This window comes from Eucyclogobius newberryi, unplaced genomic scaffold, assembly GCF_026437365.1.
Source record: "Eucyclogobius newberryi isolate DKJ021-1_F unplaced genomic scaffold, fEucNew1.0.hap1 SCAF_2, whole genome shotgun sequence".
Classification (NCBI taxonomy): domain Eukaryota; kingdom Metazoa; phylum Chordata; class Actinopteri; order Gobiiformes; family Gobiidae; genus Eucyclogobius; species Eucyclogobius newberryi.
This window is the reverse complement of record NW_027315834.1, coordinates 40946569-40963828: the sequence shown is the minus strand read 5'-3', so window position 1 is coordinate 40963828 and position 17260 is coordinate 40946569. Positions and strand designations below refer to the sequence as shown.

General features: G+C 41.6%; 2 protein-coding genes across 2 annotated transcripts; one reads left to right on the top strand and one right to left on the bottom strand.

Moving 5' to 3' along the window:
• Positions 1-4389: 4389 nt before the first annotated feature.
• rnf208 (ring finger protein 208) lies at positions 4390-6523 on the top strand. Its single transcript, XM_072455367.1, has one exon. It carries the CDS (start codon positions 5021-5023, stop codon positions 5801-5803), a length of 783 nt encoding a protein of 260 aa, XP_072311468.1. The 5' UTR covers positions 4390-5020; the 3' UTR covers positions 5804-6523.
• Positions 6524-8005: 1482 nt separating this feature from the next.
• Positions 8006-16189, bottom strand: LOC140368366 (uncharacterized). The gene is made up of 6 exons (XM_072455366.1): positions 15456-16189; positions 9541-9687; positions 9275-9437; positions 9106-9188; positions 8352-8434; positions 8006-8119 (listed from the first exon to the last, which is right to left on the bottom strand). Exons 1-6 carry the CDS (start codon positions 16020-16022, stop codon positions 8032-8034), a joined length of 1131 nt encoding a protein of 376 aa, XP_072311467.1. The 5' UTR covers positions 16023-16189; the 3' UTR covers positions 8006-8031.
• Positions 16190-17260: the final 1071 nt, after the last annotated feature.

Sequence of the window (17260 nt, the reverse complement as noted above, 5' to 3'; positions counted from 1 at the left end):
TCAGAAAAAATAATCTCAAGTTTACAGACAGTGACAGACAACCCTACTGTATAATTCTGTAAAAATGTCATCTAAAATACAGTCAATCCCCTTTTATCCGACAGAGGTCATGGTCATGTTATGTAATCCCGACACATGATAATATCCCAGATCCGTGCAGTTTGGGATGTGGTGGCCGTGCTGTTTGCCAGCTCAGGCACGAATTTGGATCCAATCTCCACATAGCTGACATGCCGTACATACTGCCACCACCACGTTGTATAGGGTAAACACAGTAGAGTGGGCCCTCTGTGCCTCCATGCAGACACACGGTTAAAGGTGATTAGATGGAGAGGTTTTCATCGATAGGCAGGCGCATGCTGGTCTATGACTCATTCACAGTGCCCTTCCCTTCGTCTGCGACACAGGTGGTGAACACAGGCCACAGCAGCTCCGAGAAAGAGGAATGTTCTGGATATTTGTGTCTCCTTTTGTTTGGCGTTGTTAGTGTGGCTATAATCAGTCCAATAGCAGCGAGGCACAATGTGGTTTTGTGTTGTCTGGTATGTGATGAAGGCTGATGCAGGAAAAGCAAGGGAAGGTTGACAACATGAGGTGACGTCAGTGTGAGTGGTTGTTTACAAAGATTTGCAGTGTTTAAATTATAAAGATAGTATTTTTATTTTTAATATATTACTTGTCAGATATATATAACGCAATGGTTCACAAGCCATATAGTGTTTGTTCTGTTGCCAAGCCCAGTGAGGATTGGGTCAAAATCAATATGCAAATCCCTGCACACTTGAAGGAAGGTTGGAAATATATCACTGAGCAGAAGTTACTTTACAGAGCAGAATACAGCAAACAGATACTGCGCTTTGAGAATATGTAAATGCCTTCTTCTTTTAATATATAATCAGTGTATATATAATCAATAATATGTAATTTTATATCCATATATTGTATCTATACATCTTCTTCTGATGCAGTACTATTGATTCTTCTCATTGGACGTCCTCATGTCGTACTTAATATAAAGCTGTATAGATCTAATGGCATGAGGTATCTATAGCTGAGAGAGTCAGTGCACTGTGCTCTGTTCCATCCTCTGTCTCTTGCTTGTGATGACAAGGTCAAATACTTGCCTTGATTTCATTAGAGTAATAATTTGTGTGTGGGGAGTGCATCCAGGGCTATAAACACACATGATGTCTGACTCTGTGCTAATATGGTGGCCGCCTGGGCCGGAGATGAGCTCCTTACATAAGTATGGAGGGTTTGGTCGATTGGAGGACGTTAGCCCATCAGCATCTTTGCGTCACTTATCAGGCATTTTCATAGAGCTGTCACCAAATTAGAGGTTAATTTTAACTGCACTGCCTCCCCGGGGCTCTCTCAGACCCTAATGCATTCTGGATACTCTATCTACTCAAGCCCTGCCTCTAACATGCATTTTCAGCTGTTTTTAGAGAGCTGGTTATGATAAAGCTATGGCTGAAGATCAAAGTTGTTGTGTGAAACGGAAATCTATTTCAGGTTTACATATTGTCCACATTGGCCAAAAGAGCCATATAAATGATCTGCTGTGGTTGACAAGAGCACAGCAATGACAAGTACTGCGTGTTTATTTTGTAGTATATCACAGCTAAGCAATTATAATCAATTACGACTAATTTGGGATATATTATGTTTCCTCAGGTGCATCTATTATCATTTGAGCACATTTGAGCAATTCTTCAACCAAAATCTAAAGTGTTAAAGGCTTAGTTGAATAAAGGTTTAAATTTGTTTTTGATAGAATCAGAATCAGAAAGGGGTTTATTATTGTCAATGAACAGGATTCAAAAACTAGGAACTTGCTTTGGCATTAAGGTGCAACATACAGCACTGAATAATAATTGTAGCAAAATATATCAAAAGGGCATGCATCAAAATTAAAATTTACAAATTAATTCAAATAGACTTGGTCTGAATATATACACAGTTGATCCGAAGGAGTTGTTGCCTTGATGTTTAAGAGCTCTTCACGGGTGTAAGAGCACGATGACACACGATTTACGCACAAAAAAAGATCAAACAAAGCGCACCAAAACACTAGGGCACCCGTCTGCAGCGCCATCTTGGATATTGGGCCTATTTGATGGGCTTATTGGCAAACAAAGGGACATAAACTGAATACATTTGAATATTATTGTCCCCTAGGATATTATCTTAAAATGCAAGTGAGTTATAGACCCGCCTGTAGTGGTTTTCATCAAAGACATAAACAAACTTGACACATAGTATTTAATGTTTTGCTGAGCAAATTCTTCAGATCTTTGTTTCATCATTGTATAATGACACAGATCTTCCATAAAATGAACACTATAGACTAAGTCCTCTGCTTGCAAGTCTCCTTACAGCTTGAGCCTCGGAGAATGAGAAAGTGATAAAAAAGAGCTATTTTGGGGACACGTTGTCATAGTGCAGCTCTCAAGGATCACAGCTGTGAAGACGGAGTGTGATTCACCTCAAACTTGAGTAATAAAATGATTTGGAAAGAGGAACAAATGTGGGCCCAGTATGATTATATGAACACAAATAGAGTGTAATGTGGATAGACAACCAATACGTTCATGGGACAGCACTACAACCGCTTTGTATCAATTGACATGAATGAAGTTTTAACCTGAGTCACAATTGAAATGAATGTATCTGTCTCGTCATAGTTGTATGAATAGAAGAATGTTGATCTACTTTGGTCCGAGCAAAACACACGGATAAATTGTTCCATTTTAAGCTGAGGCACTTCCTTTGTCAGGCGCACCTCTGCATTTGGGGCTTCTTGAGTTTGGGCCCGGGTGTAGGAAACCACATAGAAGTGCTTAGAAAAACAGACCATAAATAGCACCAGCGTTGTGTCCCTCAGCTCGTCTCTCCTCCTCTCTCCTCCTCCAGACCATGTAGGTCACTCTTGGCTCTGTACTGATTCATCACTGTACTGTGCGCACTCTGCCGATGATGTGTCATTCCATTGTGTGATACAAACTCAAAATTCTCGGCTATTCACTTGTTGTTTCAGCCTAACCCACGCACACGCTCAGAAAGGCAGCGCTCAGGGCCGGCTGCAGTCAGGCCCCACGCATGTCACAGACATTCAGGGGCAAGAGTGACGCCATCACTGCTTCTGTTGTCAAGAAGAAGGAAACAAGAGAGACCTGAGCAATACTAAAACCCTTACACACCTGCAGTCAGGCTTTCAGACGTGTGCTTATTGTTTAATTATAGTTTTTATTCTAGGTCCATATGTTATGTAGTTTGTTTTACAGTAACTAATCATAATGAAACAATATACCCAGGCTGGATTGCACTAGTTTTAGACCAGGGTACTTTTTAGGGGGTAGACAGGTGGGCTCTCTTTCACCTCCTGACCATCTTTTCATTGCAAATTGAGTGTAATTGATATTTCTCATAAATCTCAAGACCTGCTCGCTGGGCCAAATTAGACAACTTTTGGCATCCATGTTTTACACCATCGTGTTTCAGTTTAGATAAGTGATCATTAAATGAAGGCTTGGGGGCCATATTAGTAAGGCTGTAGTTGATTAAAGACATGTCTTTATCGACCGATTAGTTGACTAAATGGGGGTTTGACAAAAGCTATAAAAACAATGAAGTCTCTGTATCTAACTCAAACTACACTCTAAATACTAAAATTGCACGGATGTTTGAGATATATTTAAGAACAAGGAAAGAGTGTCTTTATGTGTGAGATAAACCGGTATAAGTTACATTAAACTCATGATACACTCCAAAATCTTCAGCTCTAACTCACTTCATATCTTCTTGTTTTTGCTGCTGTCCCATATACATCCTTTTACTCTAAATAAAATAAATAAAAAAATTGGTCGACTAAGACACCATAGACTGACGTCGTCATGTTAACCTAATTTCAGTACACTCTATACACAACACAGTAATTTGCAATTCCTGTTGATTCAGTTCAGTTAACAGTGATTTCACAATCTGAAAGTAATCTGCCAAGGGTGTGCCTACGTTTGACTGTATTTAGACTATGACTGTTTGTTTCATTAAAAAAACAAACAACAACGATGAAACCTGGTGTGAGGCCAAAAGGAAGTAGTCAAATTTATTAATAACTAACCTGAATAAGCCTGTATGAACTAGTAACACAGTGACAATGCAGCTCCTACTAATGATTTATCATTCTGGAGTTGCTTGTCATGTTGCCACCTCACCTAATAATACAATTCACTGGTATTATGTAAATGGAAATTTCTAAACCCTAACCCAAAAACATGAGTTTTAAGTGATGTGTCATGTCTGATGTTGTTTTTTATTTTATTCTTTCAGATACGTGGCTAAGGAAACATTAATGCATTGCTCAAACAAGCACAGCTCTGAAGAACAGTCTGCTCCAGTGCTTCCACCCAGGAATTTAGAAGCTTTGCACCAGAGGAGTCATTCCAACAGCTCTTTCAGACGCCTCCCTTTTCTTATCGAGAAGGTCAGTTGACCACCCTCAACCCAGCAACGACAGAAGGAGTCTCACCCAGGCTTGCCACAAACAGGAAGTTCAACATTCTTTCCTGCAAGAAAAAATCAGGAGTTTCCCTTGCCACCAACAGGATATAGTCAAAGACAGAATCTTCTGTGATTCTGCCTGTGAATGGTTTACAGCCCACTCTTCAGACTGCAATAACCTCTGTCCTGTACGTGCACATGTGAACATCTGTGAGCATTACTTACCCACGTTATGAGTGACATGTGCTGAAGTGTTCCTTTGTCTAAACAATAATCTCATCAGAGACAGCACAGACCCTGAACTCACATTGGTACTACATTTGTGTCTATTCAAAGTTGGTGCAATTTCTGGTGCTTTGAATTGTGCTAAACTAAAAAGACTAAATGATGGACAGAGTCTTGCGCCCTCATGTCCCATCCAATGGCTAACTTCAGAAAAAAAAAACACTTTGTGTTCCCTTGAACTCTAGGCAGAGCCAACAACACTTTCACTTTAACCACCATCTAACGACTGTGAATGTCCTGCCTACGGCGCCAGCCTGTCACCATCCCCATGGATACTGTCAAAATCATCCAATCAGAGAAGTTTCCTCGGGAGTGCCCTGTGCCAGTCACCCAACCCCGCTATGCCCCACCCCCCAGAGTGGCATGGGACGGTGGTGGAGAGGGGGAGATCATTGTGAACCAGGCCTGCAGTGATCTAACCCTGGACATAACGGGCTCCCCCAGACCCATGTTGCCCCCTCCGGCCCCGATGATGCGCAGGGAACACAGCTTCCTGGCACAGCGCAAACCCAGTGCCAATGAGATCTGCTACCACCAGTTCCACTACAACATGGATGACGTCATAGTGAACCAGTATGTGCTGCGCTCCTCCTCCACCTCGTCCTCAACTTCCTCGTCTTCGTCATCGTCCTCGGGGCCGGTTATGCCGTGTGAACCTCTGGACTGCCCCACCTGTGGACACACGTACAACTTTGCGGGGAAGCGGCCCCGGATCCTGTCCTGTCTGCACTCTGTGTGTGAGGAGTGCCTGCAGATCCTGTACGAGTCCTGTCCCAAGTACAAGTTCATCTCATGCCCCACATGCCGCCGTGAGACGGTGCTGTTCACTGACTATGGCCTGGCTGCTCTGGCCATAAACACCAGCATCCTGAGCCGGCTGCCCACCGACCCCAATGGGCCGGTGCAGTGGGGCGGTGAGGCAGACCGCAGCTGTTATCAGACTGTGCGCCAGTACTGCCAGTCAGCCTGCACCTGCCACATCACCAACCCCCTGTCCACCTGTGGCATCATGTAGACACCAACACTGTATGTAAACATGGTCAGAGTGACTTCTCCGATTGTTATTGTCCTCTATTCGCTTACTCTGAGCTTTAAAATCAAATGTGTAACTTTATAGACGATTGTCCAGTCACTGGGAGATTAAGTACTCTACATCTGTAAATGTAGCCAAAAGCCTTTGATTTGCATATCAGTTAGTCCAAATATTTCTATGCATAGATTTTATATAGTAATCACAAAAGAGGTGGTTAACAAAAAGTGCATTGTAAGCTGATGAACAAAAGCTCTGATTAATCAAGTAAGATGCCTATTTCTATATCCTTCATACTTCAAATAGCAGCATAATGGCAGCTCCTGTAAATACAGACAATTGTCCTCCTTTGTAAACCATGAGCCCTGTCACTCTGACCATCTTTACACACTGGTGTTGGTGTTGAAACAGCTGGGGGTACTGCAGGCATGACTCGATGCTGCCCCCCTGTGATATAAGCTCTCCCTCACCACCAGTTAATAAGCCCATCCACACGTTATCTTTAATAGCACAGAAGGTCGCTGTGTGGGACAATGGACGCCGCTGCTGGACAAATATTAAGTATATAAATGTATTTTATGTATGGACTGGAAATCGATTCACCCTCTCTGTTTGGTTGGACGTGTTTGTCATTGACATCTCTTTACATGTGAATGCCAGGGGAAATCTGTCTCCCCAATCTAGGTGAATAAAGATATAATATATTATGAATCATAAATGTGTGTATATGTCTAGATTTTATAATGTAAAAGTAATTGATTTATTGGTAATAAGCAAATGATTGGACAAACAGTCAAGACGTATTGAAAGAGGGTTTGTTCAATCGGCAGTTATTAACACAAATTTGAATCACAAATTGTTCCAATGAAACATGTCAGGAATGAAAGTTATCTTATTTGTTTAGCTAAGCAGATGTCATGCACTCCCCGCTTTTCCATTTGGGGCCAACTAAAACCATAATATTGACCCCGTTACCATGACGTCAGGGTTTTTATTTTGCTCAATTTGGGTTTCTTCCACTGGATGCACTCAAGTCATCCTTTAGCTGCAAAATCAGAATAAGAATCAGAATCAGAATAGGTTTATTGCCATTGTCAATGAACAAAATTCAAAAACATAGGAACTTGTCTCGATGCAACACAAAACAATGAACAATGAATAAGTCGTAACAACAAGGTATCAGAGTTGTGGTGCTTTCTATTTCCCAGATTGTGCTTTATGAGATAGATCAGTAGAAAACGGCCGATCTGTGAGAACCACGGAAAGCAAACTTTTTTGGTGCAAAGATAAAACGGTAATTCCAGCAAGTCAATTTAGAATAACGAAAGACAACCTTCGACCTAAAAGAATATACTGCATGTCTACAAACTGGTGAGACGAACAAAGCTGAGAATATAAATTATGAAAAGTCATGAAAAATGTATTTGGCTTAACAAAATGTTTTTGAAACAGTATGATGTTCAATAGCAGTGACAATATGAATCTAAATATTTTACCTCAGAAAAAATGTATAAAAATAATCATATGAAAAGGACCTGTAACAAATCAACAAAACAAAGAGTGCATTTCCAAATCCCCTGAGTCTCTACATCCCACTGCTGCCAGAGCCATAAACATAATATATAAACGTAATACAACATGTATAATAGATTTAGAGATGGCCAAATCTCTTAATGTTTCACAACATTTCAAAATGTAATACTCAAACATTAGTACAATTTGTCTGCACTTCCGGAAATGCAAAGGATAAATAGGAATCTGTACAGCACATAATAAATAAAACTAATATAGTCCATTTATGTATGTATTGGGGTGCACGGTGGCAAAGGCGGTTAGCGCTCTTGCCTCCCAAGAAGGAGATCATGGGTTCGATTCCCGGACCAGACCAACATCACATGATCTCTCTGGGTGGAGTCTGCATGTTCTCCCCGTGTTACCGTGGGTTCTCTCCGGGTTCTCCGGCTTCCTCCCACCGTCCAAAGACATGCATGTCTTAGGTAAGATTGGTGACTCTAAATTGGCCCTAGTGAATGAATGTGAGCGTGAACTGTCTGTAATGTCTATGTCTCTGTGTTGGCCCTGCGACAAGTTGGCCACTGTCCAGGATGTACCCCGCCTAAGGCCCGAAGTCACTGGGATAGGCTCCAGTCACCCGCGACCCCGAAAGGGAACAAGCGGTAGAAAATGGATGGATGGATGGATGGATAGTCCATTTAAATCGGTCCCGTTTTCCTTCTTTTCCTGAAAAACTGACTCAACCTCCTTCGGGTGGAGCTTCTGTCCAACGGCAGCATCTGTGGGCTTTACAGATAAAACATTCATCAGACACAGAGCTGAAAAAACAATTGCACAAGTCCGGAGGCAGTGTGCACCAAGGACAAAGTGTTCATGAAGAACAGATGCATGTGCTCCACAGTCTCCTCTTCATCTACTGTGCATCCTGCCAGGCCCACTGAGTCTGTGGCTGCCTGCCATGATGGAGCTGGAACTGTGAGGAACACTGCCTCCTACTGGACACAAGCACAAATCTCACCTCTTTTTCTCATCTCTTCTCATGGAACCAAACTTGAATCTCCAGTAGTTTTTAGACTTGTTCAGCCCATCTTCCTGACACTCCTGAAACCACACAAGATAAATCAAGTCTGAAGTTTCACAGTGAGTATATTTTCACTGAGCAATAACTTGAAAACAAAATGTGCAGCTTTGTGTACATCATTTTTGTTAATGGGTCACTAATAACAGTATAGCTCATGATGCCTTTAAAGTTATCATATTACAATGTTACCATTAGTTTACTCAAGAGATGTATTTTGATTGATTGCTATATGTTTGAGTAATCCTTTATTGTCCCACAATGGAGGATCGGGTAGTAAGATAATGCTTGTTGTCACTTACCCCCTATCCCCGCCCACATTCTTGTGCTAGTTGCAATACAGTAATTTGAAAAACGAAAACTCTTTGATACATGCAGGGCTCTAAAATGTCACATAGCCACTTTAAGAAAATATAAATATATAAGTAACAATCCACTGCTTGCTACGGTGAAATACAACAATGAAGAGGCGGTTATCACTTGGACCTGTTTCTGCATTTTACAATGAACAAAATGCAAACAGATGATCTACTATGTGTTAAAGTTCACTACTAAGTACCTGGAAAAAGCATAATAAGTCATTTAACATTACTGCCACAAACAGTATTATTATGAACAATTGTACGGTCTTGTGAACTGATCTATACAATAAGTGACTTAATAAACCACAGAGAATCAAAGTGTAAATGTTTACCTGATTCTCCTGGTCTTCCTCAGCCGTCTCCTGTAGGTCATGAGAGCTCAACCTGCACTCTTCATAGTCCAGTTTCAATCGTCCTGCAACACATAATACACTATTTAACATCGCAAAAATATGTGCGTCTGCTGCTGCGCATGTTGTTGAGTAAATATTTCAGACTTACGTAAATGCAGTGACGCCAGGTTTGTGTCTGAGGCCGATCTTTGCCTGAAGTGGCCGTAGCGTCTTTCTCTTTTCTGCTGAGACAGGCTGGGGGAGGCCTCTGCTCGTGTCTTCTCCAAACCCTCTTTCTCGTCAACAGGCTCAAAGTGGCACGTGCCTGCAGCCTGGAGAATGACAGCGCCGTTATGACCAACTTACCTACAGATCCGAGGCATTGCTGAGACGTCCTGATCAACTCGTCAGTAGCATGTTCAAATCGGTTCTTACTTGTTTATCGTCGCTTTCCTCTATGGTCTCTGTGGGCGGCGTGTTGTGATGCAGCTGTTCTCTGGCGTATTCTTCCAGCATTTGACAAACCTGCTCCAGATACTGCAGGCCTGGGCTCAGCTCGGACCGCTCTGCTCCGGTCAGCACCTGTGTCAGACGAGGGGCAGCACTCAGCTCAACTTGACGGGGACATGTCATGCAAACAGTGTTTCCTCATCATTAGTTTACTCAGAGTTGTACGTTGATTGATTCATGCATATTTAAGTAATCCTGTGTTAGGGGCTGGAGTGCTCAGAACATTAATGTTTTCACCTACCCCCTATCCCCGCCCACATCGCTGTACTTAGTTGAAACTACAACAACTACAACTACAACTGAAGCTTTTTCTACTAGTTGAAAAATTAAAACTCAGAGTGACACATGTAATGTCCCGTAGCCACTTTCAACACGGATGAAAAAAAATGTTAGTGACAATCCAGTGTTACTCAGTTCTGCAGTTTCTAATAGGAAGTCAATAACTTGTTTTTATTACTAAGCCGTTTTAAATCAGTATTGTGGTTTACAATGAAGAAAATGTAAAATGATGATCTACTATCTACTTATGTTATAGTTTAATACTAAGTACATAAAAAAGCATAATATGTCACATTTAACATAATTTTAAGTGCATTGTCACACGTATGCAACTTTACACAGATACACAATACAGAGATGGCAAGATTGACCCAAAACTTCTCACAAGAGTGAAAGCAAAAGCAGTCACTCCATGACAACTCAAGAGTAAAAACATGAACACATTTTGCTTATTGGTCATGAGTAATTATTTTGAGTTGTATAATAAATAAGTAATTGAGATTGAACAGATAAACGCAGTCATTTATGCACTTATTCTTGCATCAAAATAATAGACTAAAACCTTTGTAAGCTGTAAATCAGAAAGTGTGGCACAAGAGACGCAACTGTTGTTAGTTGTGATAAAATGTGAATATATGATTATATTTCTGTGCTGTATTTTAAGTAAGTGAGGGTAAAGAGTAAGTGAAAAGAGAGAAAGAAAAAGCAGGTTTAGAAATTTGGAAATGGGTGTTTCCTCCATTACGAGGGGAAGACAGAGAGGAAGACAGAGAGGAAGACAGAGTGGAAGACAGAGAGGAAGATGAGAGACAAAGAAAAGACAAAGAAAGTAGGCAACAAGGGGAAAAAAGGGTTGATAAAAAAGATGTGCCTTATGTACAAGGGGAAGGGTTAGGATCATTTTGATTTTAATACACATATAGACTTGTTAGAACAAACTAATACACAATGTTTGTAAAGCACCACATGAGCAGGTGTGAGAGATTGAGTTTGAAACTCACCTGAAGCACATAGAAGAATAGAAGATTAGCACATATTACATTAGATGGGTGACCTTATTCAGGCCACACCAACAGAGGAGATGTGAAATTTGATGTTAATACTCTAAGTTGTGAACTGACCCTTATGGTCAGCTCAACGGGGGAATTATTGAGATAATTATTATTGTTTGATGCATTTGTATTGCACACAAACACACACACACACACACATACGAGAGCACACGTGGACACCAGACATTTAGAGTTTGAAACATTTGGAGTTTGAAACAAATGGTGGTAAAACAGATAGGTTTGGCAGTGTCGGATTACAGACACAGACACACAGGGGGGGGGCCCAGCGCCGTGGAAGGGGGGGGCTCAGCCAGGGATGTGACCACTGAACTGTGAAAGGTCAAGAGGTGACATTGCGAAGTTGGAGTGACAGACGAAATTCCATCTCTTCCTTGATTACATCCTGGATTAGTGAATGTTGTAAACTATCTGGATTATTGAATTTTGTTTAAATGTCGTAGTTTGAGAAATGGGCAAAGCCATACCTCAAAAAGGAGGGATATATACGAGTAAACGAATATTCCGAATCAATTATTACTAAAAAAAAATTGTAAACAAGAAAACTGTTTGAAATACATTGAATTGTCGAAAAGACTTTGTTTATCACCGCAGCAAAACGTGTTGGAGATGTGGTGTTTACAGAGACGAGCCAAGTGGACGAGCAAGGTGGACGGAGCCACACCGTGTCGTTCTTACCAGGGGAGGACGAGATCATGGGTGCAGCAGACAACACAGCACCAGATCCATAACATCGCAGACGCAGGACTTTGTTTGTATGAGTTTTGTCCAGAGTCTACGGTAGAGTACGATACTCTGCTACAATGGATCGGAGACAGTACGCAAAGTGCTATACTCTGCTACGATGAACAAGAGCCAGAGGCTACGGTGCGCAGAGTACCATACTCTGTGAAAAAGAATCAGCAGTTATCATCATCACAGCGATGACGGTAATATGGGTGCTGAACACCTGTGTTATGCAATCGGGACAATCGGGACAATCGGGACAAACGGGACAATCGATCAACATACAATGGTGTGTCACAACTGTGTATACCAGTAAATGAAACATACACAGACCTGAAAAAGAGGGAAGAAAATAAGTGATCAACATGAAAGGTTATGAAATGTATAATGTATACTGTACAATGTATAATTGACATGACAGTAGCTGAAGAAACACAATGGCATATTATACAGCCACTATTGTTTGCACTAACTAAGAGTTTTTTATCTGCTACAACATCACTGCATGCAATGTTAATGAGATTATGAATTGAGATGGGAAATGTACCAGTTCATATGTGTCATAGGTGTGACCGAAGCGAGCAGCGGAAGAAGGTCTCTTAAGAAACCAAGCGAGGACGTATGGTGGTGTGAAGACACAGTGCTGAGCACTTGGAGGCAAAGGGTGTAGGACGATGTGCCTATGTATCCCTTTTGTGGCCAGCCATGGTCATAACAAAGATCAGCATCACCCAAAACCATACCGCAGGGTCAAGGTCGAGAGGTTAGTGGACAATCTGGTCCCAGTAGCACCTGATACTACGTATTTGATTCTATTGGGGTGTCCAGAGAGGTCCCTGACGAGTCAAACTGACTGACCAGAGAGCAGCGGGTTTAAGGGCTTTCCGCTTGTACTTCTATATTTCCCATCACACCGCACAAAATTATAGACAAGATAAATTGTCTGTTTGTCAAATTACAGATATTGACCAATCTGACTCAAAATTTAGGACAGTAATGCAGTAGACATGTTGTGGGCCGAGAGAAAAGAAGTGTGTTCAATGTTGAGAACTGTGCATAACTTTTTGTGTGTAAAAGTGTCATTTTAACACCAATGTGAAAGACATGTTGAAAACTGAAAAGAGTAATGTGTTTGGCATATGATACAATAGACTAATGCTTTGATAAACAGGAGGGAAATGTGATAAAATGTGAATATATGATTATATTTCTGTGATGTATTTTATCTGCATAATAGTGATATTTTATCTGCATCATTAGTCTAAGAGAAGAACGGGTGTGTGACAAACTGCATTTGTGAAGGGGTCGTAAAGATGGGCCAAAGAATGTTGCCCCAGGAGGGGGGTGACAGCCCAGAGGAGTTTGGGTAATGTTTACCCAAGGCTTGATCTCTACGGAAAAATACCAAGTGCCTTGATGTGAGGCTGACCAATGAGAAATGTGACCCGCCTATTCCAGAATATCTAATAAAACCAACCAGCATGGGAAAAAACGGGGTGAGACGCAGGAGGGTCAGCCAGGCTCCTTACAACGGCCTGGCTGACACAGCCATTTCTGTGTCGTTTCATATTCTAAGTTGAATAGTGTTCTCTATGTGTTACGGAATAGCATCGGTGTTTGTCTGATTCCTTGACATTAGTCTAGCTCTGTTTCACCTTTTCCATCTGTGATATCTGTCTGTAAAACTGAGATGAGTCATTTTGACTACTTGACACTTTATATTCACCACTTAAAATATTACATTTCCTGTGACAATGTCAAGAGTCCATTTGAAACCGGTCCATCTCCTTGTTTTAATTGCCTTATCATTGTTGCTTGCAGTGATTGGAGGAGTCATTTGAGACCTTATAAGGAAATCAATGCAATAAACGCCCTTGCTTGAACTATTGAAACTGTAAATCAGCCAAAGAGTTACAGTTAATCCAGTAGTTTCCCCATCTCTTTGTGTTTCATGCATGACGGGTGCAAAAGTCAGTAGAAGGAAGTGGTGGTTACAAAGCGGCTTACCTGGGCAGACAGGTTTGTGATGCATCAGAGACCGTCGTGAGCATGAAAGAGATCGTGTGTGTGACTAAATGATATACCTGGCCTACTTTGAGCGCGACATGGCTTTGTATTTCTGTGTGGCAACCCTCTAACTAACTTTTAAAGTAGAGGCCCAGGTGCACTCCGAGTGACTTTCTTTGAGACTTCCCTTTTAAGTTTACTGCGCTGTCCTGTGCAAGACCATACGCGTTACACTGAACCTTTTGTAACGCATAAAGTGGTCCCAAAGCAACCGTGATTCATGAGATGAAGCAGAGGTTTACTGGTGTTAGACATTGTTTAAACATCGAAGGCCAATTCTGAAAATGTATGAGCAGTTATTATGACACGACGCCAAATTGTTCCCAGTGGTAATGCGAGGGTGTTTCAGGAGCCAAGTGAAACGTCCCAAGGGCCTTTCCAGACAGACTCTTCTTCTCTTTACCTTTAACCTTAAAAAAATGATAAGCTGCCTATAAACATTAGTATGGTTCTTCTGCTCTGCAACTATAATGCCACAGTTAGTTATTGCAGTAGCTGAACCCGTGACTGAGGACAGTATGTCAAAGTAACTCATATCAGCCATCTCTTGTGGTCAAAGTATGAAACCACAGTTAATATAGACCTGTCATTCATGCATTTCTGGTCAGGGGTTGCGGGTGACTGGAGCCTATCCCAGTGACTTTGGGCCTTAGGTGGGGTACACTCTGGACAGGGGCCGGCTCGTCACAGGGATAACACAGAGACATAGACACACAGACAAACACTCATTGGGGGCAATTTAGAGTGGCCAATTGTGCCGAACATGTTTGGATGGTGGGAGGAAGCCGGAGAACCTGGAGAAAACCTACAGTAACACGGGAAGGACATGCAAACTCCACCCAGAGAGATCATGTGATTTTGGTCTGGCCCTGGAATCGAACCCATGATCTGCTATTTGGGAGGTGAGAGCGCTAACTACTGTAATGAGCCTTTTATAGCTGGATTGCCTTCTGGGGCGCACAGCAATTGCCTGTCGGTAGCTACACCTCTGATTGTTCCACCAGTACACCCAGAGCACCCACATGTGCTACAAGATTAGATTTTAGATGTGCCCATCCTCACTCTATTGCAATTTCATATTATAAAGAATAACTACCAATGTAACTGAATGATCTTTACATGAAATATAATTACAGTTAAAGAAAATTAAATATACTTGAACCAGATCTAAATGAAACTACATTAAACCAAATTAAAACTTGAACAGTGATCTGACTACTGAGACGTTTGTGTATTTTTGTTTATTTAAATTAAATGTTTTTAATCAGTGTCTCATTGTGTGTTTTATGTCAGAATTCTAATATTACATTTGCTATTCTTTGTACAAATATTTTATGGGCAATAACCCTTGGGCATGCATATTCTATAACACAATTTGAGAAGCATGAGTCTAGACCAGATCAGTGTAGTTTTTCAGGGTTTTGTAAAGCTGACATTTCACCAGGTCTCGACTACTATGGATACAGATAAACCACAACAACAATCAAAGATACTTTAAAGTAGATATATTATTACAGTGTAGTAGTTCACTTTCGAAAGAGTGTAATCTCTCATAAAGACAACATGTGTAGGCTAATTATATATATATATATATATATATATATATATATATATATATATATATATATATATATATATATATATTTTTTTTTTTAATTTAAAATTAGATTTATTTATCTTTTTTGTTTTTTATCTTACCTTTGGAATGCAGTCAAATGTTTGCCTGTCATAAATAGCCGACTGCGGTCTCCTTTGTGCTTCCGACGTGTGTCTGACCAGCAGAGAAGAATTTGATGTCTTTCTGAGCACAAAGCTGCCTGACCTTTGACCTCTCGCCAGATCTGATGTGTGTCTCTGGGGAAACAAAGATGACAGGGGCCTTCTCATGACCACCTCATCCACCGACCCCACTTTTCTCTTCTCCCTAAATGACTCGACCCTCAACAGAGCTTGTTCAACTATAGACCTGTTGGACATTAGGGACGGGGTGGACGAGGACGAAATAGCTGGGAATGACAGGACGGGACACTGGGACGGCGGAGGGGTGAAAGGATCCAAATCCACCGACATAGACGCGGTGGGGAATGAGATGTCCGAGCTGGCAGTCTCCACTCCCGAGTCCACAGATTCCGAGCAGACGTTAGTATCCGCATCTGAGGGAGGTGAAGGTGGGTCGTCCTCATTCCGCTCCAACCAGTCCGGCTCCTGCGCTGCCTCGCTCACCCAGGCTTCCATAAGATTCCCAAAACTCCTGTACAAATTCATGTCTTCAAACTACGTCCGCATCGCCGGCAGGAGCAGCTGAAGAATGAAGCACGTTTGGGACGGCCCACGCAGGCCTTGGAGGTGAGCTGGTGATGTAGAATTCAAAACATGCCCTTAGGTCCGCCTCCTCAGGTTAACCACACCCTCGGATCAGCGTGGGTCCTGTCACAGAGCTCCCAGCTGCAGGTCGAGACCCGCTCAGTCCTGCCACTTCTTCTGGGAAAAGCCCTGACTCAGCTACAATGCTATTTGACAACTTGGATCCGTCCAGCAACACCCTCTACATAAATCCAAAAACATGTAATTAAAACAAGCTGTAAAAGTGACTCACAACGTACACTTCTCCTGGATTTATTGTAGATAAATCTTTTAAATTGAGCTCTAACGGCAGTGTTTTCATTTCAACTTGAAAAGAAACTCTTATCTACATATGCAATAGAGATGTCAAGATTATTCAGTTAATTGATAATCGGGATGATTTAGGCCACAATATAAGACTAAACAAAAATAATTGTGACACTTTTAGAGAAAAATATTGAGTCATCTCTATTTCAATCCATTTCAAATATGTGAAGTGCTTATGTTAATCTGTATTTTCACTTCATCATTTAGAAAGTTACATTTCATGAAGCTGGTTAGAATGTGTCAAGACAACAGGAATGAGTAGTAGTAAGTAAGAAGTAAGGATTTCACAGTTTTTGGTCATGTCAGAGAATCATCGTTGAGCATCTTTTCAAAGCCTTTTTGACGTGGGAAAAAAAAAAATAGCCATAACAAGCCAAGAAAAAACTGCTGTAGGTTAAGAGAAGATGTTGATGCTCACATGCCTCCCGTGTTGGGGTGTGTGTGCAGCAGGACACGTCTCACACAGTGTGCTTGGTCACTTGCACAGGTCATGAGGATCGTACGGAGAGAGCACGGAGGAATGCGCAGAATGCCTTTGGGCTGATAGCATCTGCATTCCCCAGGTGAACGACGACAGCTCAGGTCAGCGGACGCAGCGCGACCGAGGCTCACGCTGCAGGAAAAACAAAAGAGTTATTTTGAGGCCGGCCACAGTCTGCTGCTCAAAGAGACTGTACGCTACGCTGACCCCAGATCTCTGCCTCTTTGTTCTGCGCCGGCATATGACTGATGTTTGGAGGTAAAAGAAAAACAACACACAAAAAAACAGTATGAAAGTGTTTGGATTCTACAATGTGCTTATTATTTTATGTAGTAACCATTTCAAAATGTAT

What these genes read in the sequence shown, in the direction of transcription:
- rnf208 (XM_072455367.1), top strand. Translation starts at nt 5,021, where the DNA reads ATGTCCTGCCTACGGCGCCAGCCTGTCACCATCCCCATGGATACTGTC.
- LOC140368366 (XM_072455366.1), bottom strand. Translation starts at nt 16,022, where the DNA reads ATGAATTTGTACAGGAGTTTTGGGAATCTTATGGAAGCCTGGGTGAGC. An exon ending in CCTGGCGTCACTGCATTTAC is followed by an intron (nt 9,189 to 9,274) that starts GTAAGTCTGAAA and finishes TATGTGTTGCAG; the next exon opens with GACGATTGAAACTGGACTAT. An exon ending in AGAAGAGATGAGAAAAAGAG is followed by an intron (nt 8,120 to 8,351) that starts GTGAGATTTGTG and finishes TTATCTGTAAAG; the next exon opens with CCCACAGATGCTGCCGTTGG.